At 40.0% G+C, this 13,752-nt stretch overlaps 1 protein-coding gene across 2 annotated transcripts in view; it reads right to left on the bottom strand.

Annotated features, from left to right (window-relative positions):
• The window catches only part of LRGUK (leucine rich repeats and guanylate kinase domain containing), a 118,945-nt gene that overhangs the window by 67,270 nt on the left and 37,923 nt on the right, over positions 1-13,752 (bottom strand). For both annotated transcript variants that reach the window (XM_082632944.1, XM_082632945.1), the window contains exons 7-9: positions 8,509-8,652; positions 3,080-3,160; positions 579-665 (exon numbers count right to left, since the gene is read on the bottom strand). In XM_082632944.1, the coding sequence (XP_082489070.1) occupies positions 579-665; positions 3,080-3,160; positions 8,509-8,652 (312 nt within the window). The remainder of the gene's footprint in view (positions 1-578; positions 666-3,079; positions 3,161-8,508; positions 8,653-13,752) is intronic.

The raw sequence follows: 13,752 nt of genomic DNA, 5'->3' as shown, positions 1-13,752 counted from the left end.
CCTCGTTAGTGGAGATTTCAGCTGACACCAGTCATGACAGCATGACAAATTAGCTTCCACAGGTATGGAAGGGGCTGGCAAGTGCTAGCATTCAACGTCTGGTTACTCTCAACTTGTGTCCAGAAGAATCATTATCTTAAAGAGTAGAATAAAGGATTTAAAAATCAGAGTATTGATTTGAGTCCTTTTCGATGATGTGGTAGAATGACATTATAATTCACTTCATTATTAAGTGAACTTTTAGAGTAACACAGATAGGATCACACACCCTCCAAATATGATAGCTATCATCCAAACTAACAGTCGGCTATACTGTTGCCAGCCTATGTACACGGAGGCTGCTTCTGTTTCCCACAGCCAGTCTCCTCTCTGTACCAAGAGCAGGGCTTTCACTGCATGTGTGTTGACGCTCAGCTCTGCAGAGGGTTAAACAGATCCTAGGACAAGGAAACGCCCCCTAAATAATGAATGTACATACTGTTATGTAATCATTTATGGATTGTATTGGTCTTGCAGCAGGCAGCATGAGCTTTTGAGCCTATCAACTCATAAACACAGGAAATGATACGATTACATACCTTTTCTTCCACTTTTATCTTCTTCTGATCTAATTCTGTTAATCGAAGTAGCATAAAGATTACGAAGGAACAATAGTCAGATTTTTCCTGTTTAAAATGTCAAGAGGGTTAGTCAGTTACCTTCCTTTTCCACTAGCAGTCTACTTTCATGAGCTTAGGGCTTTCACCTACAAACGCTGTCATTCACTCATTCACACACACACACACACACACACACACACACACACACACACACACACCCTGCATAGGTCTTTAGGGCTTTCACCTACTAACGCTGTCATTCACACACATACACACACACACACACCCTGCATAGGTCTTTAGGGCTTTCACCTACTAATGCTGTCTCACACACACACACACACACACACACACACACACACACACACACACCCTGCATAGGTCTTTAGGGCTTTCACCTACTAACGCTGTCATTCACACACATACACACACACACACACCCTGCATAGGTCTTTAGGGCTTTCACCTACTAATGCTGTCACACACACACACACACACACACACACACACACACACACCCTGCATAGGTCTTTAGGGCTTTCACCTACTAACGCTGTCATTCACACACATACACACACACACACCCCCTGCATAGGTCTTTAGGGCTTTCACCTACTAATGCTGTCTCACACACACACACACACACACACACACACACACACACACACACACACACACACACACACACACACACACACACACACACACACACACACACACACACACACACACACACACACACACACACACACACACACACACACACACACACACACACACACACACACACACACACACACACACACCCCTGAATAGGTCTTTACATTTTCAGCTTACAAGTCCCCTTATATTACAACTCAAATGCAGACTGTGCCTTGTAACTTATAAGGCTTTTCAAATGGGTGATCTTATTAATCTCCCTGTGAGATAAGCAGGACAGTTCTGATTATCTTCATTTCTAAAGAGAAAAACAACTAAGGCTCGGAGAGGTGAAGTATTTCATCTAAGGTTCTATGGCCAGTGATCCAAACCCTATCGTCTAATTCCAAAGAGTTTCATTAACTTCTCATTATTTATTACTTTGTATTGTTTTATATTAATTTGTATCATTAATTATGAATTAGTTTTACAATAATAAAATATTCATTTATAGAACAACCTCCATATTACTCCCTATCATCTTCTGTGTTAGGATTACCTGCCTTTTAGAAATATAATTACAGTTATTTTGTATTAAGAAGCTACATCTCGGGCTTCCCTGGTGGCTCAGTGGTTGAGAGTCCTCCTGCCGATGCTGGGGACACGGGTTCATACCCCGGTCTGGGAAGATCCCACATGCCGCGGAGCGGCTGGGCCCGTGAGCCATGGCCGCTGAGCCTGCGCATCCGGAGCCTGTGCTCCACAATGGGAGAAGCCACAACAGTGAGAGGCCCGCGTACTGCAAAAAAAAAAAAAAAAAAAAAAAAAAAGAAGCTACATCTCTTTGAAGGGAGAGATATTAAGTGGGTGATGCGTTTTGAGGATGAGAATATACATGAAATGAATATACAATGGTACCTTTTGTGTACTTCAAACTGCAAATGTGGGGGAAGTTTATATATAAATGAGTTAATATGTGAAAGGGTTTGTGCTATTTATTTATGCAAACACCTAGATGCTTTTTTATGGATCTGGAACTGGGAGGGATGGCCACTTTAAACCCTTTCTTTCCCGGGGATGCTTTTAAACTGCCTGCCACTATTCTCATACCAAACATTGTTTTTATTTTTAGATCTTATTTTTCATTTTTGATTTTGATTTTTTGCCGGCCCGGACACGTTTCTCAAGACACACACAAAAAGAAAGGTACTCAGAGATACATACAAATTCAAGAGTCTATGGAAAGGCGAGTGAAGGATATAGATAGAAAGGGGAATGAATGACATATGCACAAAGAGGGAGGGACAGAGTTGAGGAGAAAGGATCTATCACTAGGGGAAAAAAAAAAGAGAATCCTGAAAAATTCTGAAAGTTTGATATCCACAGGTGAAGAACCAGTAGGAAATATATGATTTTTTTCTATAATCATTTTACAATGCCAATTTTACAACAATCCCCAGGTGAATTTCTTTAAGTGTCTAATCTTAGACTTTCCCGTTATAAAGTAGGAACCACGTTCCATCTACACCTCAGGCATTGTGCATTCGTTCACGTAAAAGGACGTTGCTCTACAATCTCAATAGTTCCTGCCTGAAAATCTTTATTACCACCCAGATGAGTCCCAAATGACCACACAGAGTAGGCAACCAGTATTCAATTTCAGGCTGTACATACACCTATGGTGGTACATAGGTGCGACTTTGCTTACACCTTCGAAGAGAGAATGAAGATAAACACACCTTATTCACATTCCTGATGTTCTATCAAAAGCACTTCATAAAGAAGAATTTCAAGAAAGTCCTCATCCCACTCCCCTGCCCCCAACATAAAGGATGTCTCACCCGAATTGGATTTCTTAGAAGACTGAGAACTCGAAGGAGACGTAGGTTTTCAATGTATTCTATTTCACCCAGCTCAGCAATCTGTTGAATCCAAAAACAAACACACACACACACAATATAATCAACAGACTAAATGCACCAAGACAACAGAGAACATAATATAAGAGGAGCTACTTTGGATCCTTTAAACTCAACTTGTTTTAAAATTTTCTCTTGTGACTATCCAGCTTTTTAATGAGAACTCCACAAAGCTACACAGGACAAGGGAATTATTGCATGTTCCTTCAGTAAATGAAAACTCACAGCCACATTTTCTTTTTTCCTCTCTGGATAGAGAACAGTGAGGTAGATGTTCCTCATCTCACCCACGTTTATCTTAAGGCAGAAATAAGATAATACAAAGAATCAGAGAAACTGCAAAAAATGCACGCAAGGGCTACATGCTTCTCCCCATCACTATTCTGCCTAGGCTCCAGCTCCCCGATCTCCCTCCCCAGCACTGCTTCTGCTGGTTACTGTGGTTATCTGTGACAGGGGAAGCCTTCTTACTGCATGTACATGTGTAGCTCTATCATTTTTTCAGTGAGATAATTGTTTTACAAAAAGGTGAACATGGGAGATTGTATGACATATTTTTCTTTTTTTTTCTTTTTTTTTTTTTGGCGGTACGCGGGCCTCTCACTGTTGTGGCCTCTCCCGTTGCGGAGCACAGGCTCCGGACGCACAGGCTCAGCGGCCATGGCTCACAGGCCCAGCCGCTCTGTGGCATGATGGGATCTTCCCGGACCGGGGCACGAACCCGTGTCCCCTGCATCGGCAGGCGGGCTCTCAACCACTGCACCACCAGGGAAGCCCTGTATGACATATTTCTTGATGTGAATGTTACATGACTATTCACCTTAAAATTCTTTGCTAAACTGTACGTTTATGTGTTATACACTTTTTTTGTATAGGTAATGTTTCACGACGTTAAAAAGTAAGAGGGAAAAAGGTTGCTTGATAGTTCCTTAATTTGAGCAGGGATAGAGCTTGGGTAGCAGCAGGCCTGAATTCTCCACTAAACTAAAGACAAACAGTTTTCCTTAAATGTCCTGTAATTCGCATAATTATAATCTTATTTCAGATGGAGATGCTGAACTTTTACAAAAAATTAATAATCACTTTTTCATTTCTATTTCTCCCCAAGTCATTTCTGCATGCATGGTAAGATCACTCCAATAGCAGAGTCACTAATAGTTCCTGAGTTATCCAACCACAAAATGCAGTTGAAATGTAAGCTATTCCCAAAGCTAAATCAGGGGAGGAACACATGTGCCATGTTCTAAGGATGCCATTTTCAAAGACATAATATGAAAGGCCAATTCCGAGTTACAATATACAACCTGCACACATTAATCTGGTTACAGCCATGTTATGCTTTTTCCATAAGATGACTAGACTCTCCATTAAACTGCCATTTGGATCATCTACAAGAGAAAAGGATCAATTTTTAAATATTGTGCTGTTTGGGAAGGTGGAAGAGTCACTTTGGTTCACAGTGCTCAATCAATCAATCGATTGATTCCCCTCTAGCCTACAGCTCTTGTGTTTGGACCTAACACAAATATTAGGAGGAGATGTTTCCTCGCAGCCAACACGTCTCACCAACGCATCCTGGCCACGTGCACTTGCAGACATCGCTGGTGGGAGTGGATGTGTTACACATGCATAAGCTATAAACCAGCTATCCCACTTCAGGAGGTTTATACTGAAAAGATCATCAAACAGACAAAAATTAGATACGTGAGCATTTGGTCTAACGTTTTTGGTAAAAGTTTAAAATTTTCTCAATTCTGAAAAATTCCATCATTATGTGATTAAATGAGTCATGGCACAGTCCCACAATAGGAACATTAGGCAACCGTTTTAGAAGATGGTAACATCGATGGTGCTTAACATGGAAAGAGCTTGTAAATGCTGCGAACACTATGAATAGAATAATCACAGACTATGTAGAATATTATCACTAAGATGTCCGGTGGGATGAGCCAGTCTTTTAAGAGTCAAATGAGAGGGATCCAGCTCCCCTCCCAGTCCTTTCAAAGGTAGGATGAAGTGGGCAAGGGCAGAGGGGAACACACGTGGAGGCACCTGGCTGCCAGTGCCCACCTCTGCTGAACTGGTGAAGTGCACCAGGCACGGACCATCCTGCGTGCGCCACCCACCCCGTCCTGCAGACCTCACCCGGCAGCAGACCCACCCTCACGTCTTCTCTCTTCAAATGCCAAGACCCAAGGCTGTGTGTGTCACAGGCAATCACAAAAGGTGTACAGACACAACACCCCCAAACCACCTGAAGTGAAACACTGCCAGAAAGATTATATTCTGAAAGGAACTTCAGCCATCTGATGCCGAGAATGTCATACCAGCAGCGCTGACCCCCGGATTCCGGTCTACCCTTCTTCCCTGACCTCCTCTGCCCCTGTTGGCTACTCCCCACCAAGCAGAAGCCTCTCAACTTCCACTATGTCGGGAGAAGTTGGCTCCCCCTTCTTTGACATTTCCTTTTAAGCCATGCTCTCCAAGCCTAACCATCCAGACCTAAAGAGGCCTGTTAAGTTTTTTTTTTTAAATACATGCTAGAGGGCTTCCCTGGTGGTGCAGTGGTTGAGAGTCCGCCTGCCGATGCAGGGGACGCAGCTTCGTGCCCTGGTCCGGGAAGATCCCACATGCCGCGGAGCAGCTGGGCCCGTGAGCCATGGCCGCTGAGCCTGCGCGTCGGAGCCTGTGCTCCGCAACGGGAGAGGCCACAGCAGTGAGAGGCCCACGTACCGCAAAAAAAAAAAAAAAAAATACATGCTAGATAGATAGAGAGATGAAATAATGACACTAAGTAAGACTCAGAAGTAAAACAGCAGTCTCTATGTAACTCCCAGACCAATATTTTGCTTCTAGAAGAAAAGGCTGAGGTTGTGATAGAGTTAACGTTTTGGGGGATAAGTTTTAAATGATAGAAATGACTTAAAATCTAACAAGGATTGTAGAATGGAGAGTGACAAAGGCCCCCAAATCACCAGCTCATGATGAATTTGCAAAAAAACTTAAAAGAGATGTTCAAATGATCATGTGAAGCGACGACAATGTTTCAACAGCTTATACCAAGTAAATAATACTGATAAAAGTGCTCCCAATAAGATAATATTCCTAACATCAAGTTAATCATATGAGAAGCAATAGCTATGTTATGTTTCTCTTAAATGATAAATTTTCCATCCTTGATATACAGTATTCTCAGTAGTGCTAGAGAAATCTCTGAGGAAATCTTTGGATGGCTCGGCTTACAGAATATTTCACATACTGTTGGTTGTTCCCCAACCTTCCCAGCGGGGAGTAAGGGAATTGTGCCATTGTTATGGACCCAATCGTTGCCAAAGGATCCCTCCTTTGGAACGTGTGGCCACTTTTTTCTTTTTTAATGGAGTCTCTTCAACATTTGAAAATTATAAACTCTGTTCTTCCCTAATGATCCCCCTTTTTTTCTTCAACTATTTCAAATGTAATTTGAAAAGTCTCCTGGAATGGAAGAGAACACCATACTATTCATGAGGTCTTTCTAGACCTGTGCTACCCAATATGGGAGTTACTAGCCCTATGTGGCTACTTACCACTGGGAATATGGCTAGGATAAATTCAAATGTACTGTAAGTGCAAAATACACAATAGATGTCCAAAACATAGTATGAAACAACAGAATATCTCATCAATAATTTTTATAAACATTACATGTTGAAATGACAATATTTTGGATATATTGGGCTAAATAAAGCAAAAAACTAATTTCACCTGTTTCTTTTTACCTTTTTATTGTGGCTACTAGAAAATTTAAAATGACACATGAGGCTCACGTTATATTTAAGCCAGAAAGCACTCTTCTAGATCATGACAACACCACACACTTTTCTGAAGGGAGGGCCATTAGCATTTCATTTAATGTATTAGCCTGCAGGGTTAAGAACACTGACTCTGGAGGCAAATCATTCTGTTTGAACCCTGGCTCTGCTATTCGCTGGATATGGTATAACTTTGGACAAGTTACTTAACATCTCTTTACTCCAGTTTCTTCATCTGTAGAATAGCAATAATAATAGGGTTATAATGAGTATTAAATGAGATGATATATGCAAAGTGCTTAAAACAGTGCCTTGTGCATAAATACGCAATGCAAATCTCTGCATTATTTTATGACTGTAATTGTCATTATTATTACCATTACTCCTTTTCCTAAATCCTGAGATGCACTGAGTTGAAATGTAATGAGTGCATTCTGCCGTTTGAACACCACCTGTATGTATCTGCAAACCATTTTAATGGTCATTTCATGAAAAAGACACTAAAACCATATGAGACAGAGATTGTGCTGACTTCATAAGACAGGTGGGACTGTGAACAAAAGTCACCCACTAGAATTAACCTTAGGAGTTAACAAACAATTTAATATGCAAGTCAAGTGAAAATGAGGAGGAACAGTTTTTGCCTGTGATTAAAAATCCACTTCTTCCCAGACCTAAAGATTGCCTCCTTTTCTTGATTTTTAGAAATCTAACAGCTAATGGAAGCTCATTGGAGAAAGAGTCATCAGACCCAGCTGTTAAGCACCAACACAGCCGAACAGAGAAATATCTCCACAGGAACGCATCTCACTCCAGCTAGGATCTATGTCTCTTTCAGGGTTAGCCAAAATTTTCATTTTCAAGAAGAAATAACCATTCGTCTTCCTTATGAAATCTTTCCCCAAAATATGAAAAAGTATTCGAGATGAATAAAATCACAATGTAGATCTGATTGCATAAGAGGTGAGTTATAGGTACCAACTTAATACACCATGATTAGGAGCACAAATGCTTTATTAAAAATAAATGTGATTAAGAGTGAAAGCCAATTGATATAATTGGTGAAGCAATGTGTACATTAAGCCAGATAGGGTAATTTGAGTAAGTCCAATCCCCAACTCATTCGGGTTGGGAACGTACCCTATTGTTACAAATAGGACATAAGAATTCGCTTCCTGTGTCTCTTCTCATTAAATGGGGCACAGGCAACACCAGCCTGAACACCAGCCTGAGGCTACTCTCTTGTCTCTAATTTCCCTCCTCTGACACGTCAGACATTCCTAATGCCATCTTTCTACCCCAAATTTCACACGAGTATATCTACTTCACAAAGTCATGTGCACCTGGTTGCAGTTTAAACCTTCAAAACAATGTAATTAGGAATCTTCAAAAATTAAGAATTAGTACTTATTTAAAAAAAAAAAAAAAAAGCAGTCCTTCAACAGTTGCTCCAGGAGGTTTTCTAGAATAACTTTTCTGAGCTGGCACTGAATGTGACAGCACTTGAGAAATAATCATAGACACTAAAACCAAGACATATAAAGTATAATATGACATTACCTTATTATCCTCGAGGTTGATCACTTCCAAGAAGTCGTGACTCTCTAAGCCTTGGAGGCTACTGATCTGATTGTGGCTCAGATCCAGGATCTGCAGGACCCTTAGGTCATCCAAACCTGTGATCTTCTCAATCTGGTTATTGCTCTGAAATTGATAAAATACACTTAATGTCCTAAAGGGAAAAGTGTAATGACAAGTTTTCATCCTGGATACTGCCCCAAACCTCTTAAAATCAGTAAGACATTCTTGTCCCCCTTCCCATTCCCATCTTTCACCTCCCTAAACACATATACATACACCCCAGAAAGAAATCCCAGTCTTTCAGCTGGAAGACTCAGAACATAATATTTTCACTAGAGGTAAAGCAGATGAATGTTTGAATCAATAGGAAAGACAAAAGCTAGGTAGTATAAGCTTTTGACATTGCTAACCTCAAGCTTAATGGCAGCATAGCTCCAAGCTTATCTTTAGAAATGTAAATTTAATGCAATTCTTTCATCACCATCACAGAAAACCACTTGAATACTGTAACTCCCACATACACTCTGTTTTCAGAAATATTCTGAATATAATCACCTCATATCATGAGGACTGTAGTAGTCTGGTACATGCCTCGACTTATTCACGCTCTTGTACAGTTTCCACCTCTTGAATCCAGGATAGACCTATGACCTGCCTTAACCAAAAGAATATGGCAGAAGTGTCCCGGTTCCAAATCTAAGACTTAGGAAGGCCTGGCAGCATCTCCTCTTGTGTCTTGGAGCCCTAAGCTGCCATGTAAGAACTCTAGCCACTCTGTTGGAGAGAATCTATGGAGAGGTCACCTGGAGAGGAGCCCTGAGACTAAACAGAGAGGAGAAACCCAGCCATTGCAGCATCCTGGCTGAGCCCAGCCCCCAGCCAATCTGCTAGCTGGACGTGGCAAGACCAGCAGAACCACCCAGCTGGGCCCAGCTCAGATTACAGAACTGCTAGCTAATAAATGGTTAACTAATAGAATTTCTCCACACCACTACACTTGGGGTGGCATGTTCTACAACAACAGATACATAAAAAAAGTTCTTAAATAATTCACGCTTAAGCATCTTCTTAGACAATACCATGAAACAGAGAAAGATAATAAGACTTAAACACTGTTCTTTTTCCCAACACCCCTGTACCCATAACAACAATTTATAGTGATAACAATAATTTGTATTTTCTTTTTTTTTTTTTTTTTGCGGTAGGCGGGCCTCTCACTGTTGTGGCCTCTCCCGTTGCGGAGCACAGGCTCCCGATGCGCAAGCTCAGCGGCCATGGCTCATGGGCTTAGCCGCTCCAGGGCATGTGGGATATTCCCGGACCAGGGCACGAACCTGTGTCCCCTGCATCAGCAGGCGGACCCTCAACCACTGTGCCACCAGGGAAGCCCAATAATTTGTATTTTCTTGTACATTTCCCAACATTCTCAAAATTCCTTGGGTTCTTTAGCCTTTGAGGTATAAAACTATGCCACAGTAAAGTTAAACTTTGAGAATCACAGTAAAGTGTAATTTTGAGGTTTCAATTAATGCCACATTATACCCATCCTTAAACATTTTTTTTGGCCACACTGCGCACGCAAGATCCCAGGTCCCTGACCAGGGATCGAACCTGTTTCCCTGCAGTGGAAGTGTGCAGTCCTAACCACTGGACCACCACGGAATTCCCCCATCCTTAAACTTTTAAAACTTTTACTAAGCATTTTAGAACTAAAAAATTAAATTATAGTATTCTCTACCATCTATAATATTTTTCCTGGTACATGTTCCCAATGTATTTAATGGTAAGAGTTCATTTTCACTCAACTTTTCATAAGATTTCACTTCAATAATGAGCAGGGTTTATGTTCATTAGTATAATTCTATGGCTGTTTAAAATATATTAATAGAATATTGATAATCTATAAAACTGAATGATAGTACATGGGGGTTCATTAAACTATTCCTTTTATTTTTATATATGTCTGAAAAATTCCATAATAAGCAAAAATACTCATAACTCCATTTGCCTAAGTCAAATTTCCTACGGTTCAAAAAAGTTCTAGAAAGTGTAATAGAAAGGGGAAAGAAAAAAACTACAGTAAACTGAACATAATATCCTTATTAATTTAACTTATTGAAATAAGACCTCAATATCCTATTTAAAATATACCCACAGATCAAATTTATGTATAATACACCTCTTCCCCAAAGACCTTTGAAGTGCTGTACATGTGGAAGATGAACTGTAATTCTTCTTTAGAGCGTCCCTTATGGCTTTCAAAGTGGTAGATGCACAAGAGCAGATTGAGGCATAGAAAAGTTTTATTAGATAATCTATGGTCAAAAAAGAAAGCAGAACCGAGAAATATTACGAATCAGAATTTCCGAGTCAAAGTTATCTAGTAAAACCCTTTATCCAATGATGAAAAACTGATACATCTCTTCTCAAAGTGCACGTCTACTGCCTGCATGAACAGTTCTTCTTGCTTGTTCTATCATGATTAGCAGGGAAAAGGGGGCCTTTAGAAACTAAAATGAAATGAGAAATATTCTCAATCTCCCAAGTTGGGAGGGAAAAAGAAAATGGCTTTTACTAAGACAAAATGATTTTTGAAGTTTGGAATGTATTGTCCTTACTTGCTAAAGGAGGTGGTTGACAGAGCAGACCATAAGTGAACCACATTTCCCCCTAATATTTATGGTAAAAGTTGATGGAAGAGGGACTCCCCTGTTGGCACAGTGGTTAAGAATCTGCCTGCCAATGCAGGGGACATGGGTTCGAGCCCTGGACCAGGAAGATCCCACATGCCGTGGAGCAACTAAGCCCGTGTGCCACAACTACTGAGCCCGTGCTCTAGAGGCCGCAAGCCACAACTACTGAGCCTGTGTGCCACAACTACTGAAGCCTGCGTGCCTAGAGCCCTCTTGTTGCTTTGCAACAAGCGAAGCCACCACAATGAGAAGCCCGTGCACCGCAACTAGAGAAAGCCTGCACGCAGCCACGAAGACCCAACACAGCCAAAAATAAATACATTTATTAAAAAAAAAAAAGTTGATGGAAGAGAATTAACAATTGGTTTGTATAGTGAATTGTTCTTTTTTCTCTAAATTGTAAAGTGAATTACTTTCAGTAGTAAACCAACTGGATTACTGATACCACAAATCTTTTAAAAAGTATTAAAAACTGCTGAAACAAATGAGTATCATTTTATTTTATGAATTTTATTAATATATGGAAAAGAAAACCTTCTTATTCTCAAAAAGTTTAAGGAAAATGAATGATGGCATATTCTGTATTTTCTAGTTCATCTTGGGTGAGGAGGGTGGGGGTTGGGAACAATCCACCTAATCTACCTGGAGGAAAAATAAGTCTTTTATGCCTCTTCTAAAAGCTACTTGAGATGAAATTATCAACACAGATTATTTATTTAGTTATTGAAACAAAGTCTTAGGATGAAAGTGCTATGTGATGTCATTCTTAATAATCAGTTCAATTCTCATTCCCTTAAGCACACCCCCAATCTCTTTCCACATATCATGCTCCACTTAACGTTAATGGGAATGCCAATGCAAAAAGATATGTAAATAAAAGGATAAGGTTCTAAGAAGCTGCAAATTGAATAGAATATCCTGCCAATAATCCTTCAAATTATCATAATTTTAAAATGTGACTTTCTTTTATAATTTTTAAATTTGCAATTCAGCCTACCAAATTCATTTTCATTTATGCTTTGCTTACATGGCTTAGTGGACAGAAAACAGAAAAACTCAGGGAAATTATTAAACCTTTCCATGCTTCATTTCCAACCTCAGTACTGGGAACCAGTACTTTACCCTCACCTAACTTATTGTAAGAAGTGAAGGTTCTTGAAAAAGCACTTCAGGCTTAACACATAGCTAACCTTCAGCTGTCTGTGGTTAATAAGACAGGAATTGTACATTGTATATGTCAAAAATTTGCAGATAACCCGAGATGTCATTTCAAACAACAATGTTCAACACTCACCTGTGGGATAGTTCACGTAAAAAATTAATAAGCTACTAGCCTCACGGCTTAAAATCCCCCCTGTCCACCTCATGACAGATATAATAAAGAACCCCAAAGCCATCCAAGGGTAAGAAGTGAGAAGGAGAAGGAAAGGAAAAAGAAAGAATCCTAGACAATCTACAAACTATATAATCACCCCAAAATTAATGAGCTAGACTGTTATTTCAAAAATAGTGTATATATCTTTGGAACAACTATGATCCTGCTGATTTTAAAATAAATTGTCTGTATTTTCATTCAGTCAGAGTCACACTGTCATACAGCTTAAGAAGCATGCTCTTTATGGGAAAAACATTAAAAATTTTAACTTCTTGATGGGAATTGTTCATTTATTCTCAGCACTAATTCTGGTTTTCTAGAATGGGAAACTGGCACATAGTGATATAAAAGGACTGCCAAATTCAGTGCCCGGTGGTTCATTTGAGAGCAATGAAGTTTTAACTGCAATAAATATTATGCTTAAATATGTTTAAATGTTATTTCATCAATAAGACATTAAAATATATTCTATTTTTTAACATCTTTAGTGGAGTACAATTGCTTTACAATGGTGTGTTAGTTTCTGCTTTATAACAGTGAATCAGCTATACGTATACATATAGCCCCACATCTCCTCCCTCTTGTGTCTCCCTGCCACCCTCCCTATCCCAGTCCCCTAGGTGGTCACAAAGCACCGAGCTGATCTCCCTGTGCTAAGCAGCTGCTTCCCACTAGCTATCTATTTTACATTTGGTAGTGTATATAAGTCCATGCCACTCCCTCACTTCGTCCCAGCCTATCTACCCACACCCCACGTCCTCAAGTCCATTCTCTATGTCTGAGTCTTTATTGCTGTCCTGCCCCTAGGTTCTGCAGAACCATTTTTTTTTTTTTTTTAGATTCCATGTATATGTGTTAGCATGCAGTATTTGTTTTTCTCTTTCTGACTTACTTCACTCTGCATAACAGACTCTAGGTCCATCCACCACACTACAAATAACTCAATTTCGTTTCTTTCTATGGCTGAGTAATATTGCATTGTATGTATGTGTCACATCTTCTTTATCCATTCGTCTATCGATGGACACTTAGGTTGCTTCCATGTCCTGGCTATTGTAAATAGAGATGCAATGAACATTGTGGTACATGACTCTTGCTGAATTATGGTTTTCTCAGTGCATACACCCAGTAGTGGGATTTCTGGGTCATAGGGTA

This window comes from Mesoplodon mirus (genome assembly GCF_964341445.2).
Source record: "Mesoplodon mirus genome assembly, chromosome: 9".
Lineage (NCBI taxonomy): Eukaryota > Metazoa > Chordata > Mammalia > Artiodactyla > Ziphiidae > Mesoplodon > Mesoplodon mirus.
Note: the sequence above shows the minus strand (reverse complement) of the source record. Positions and strands in the feature narration are given on the sequence as shown.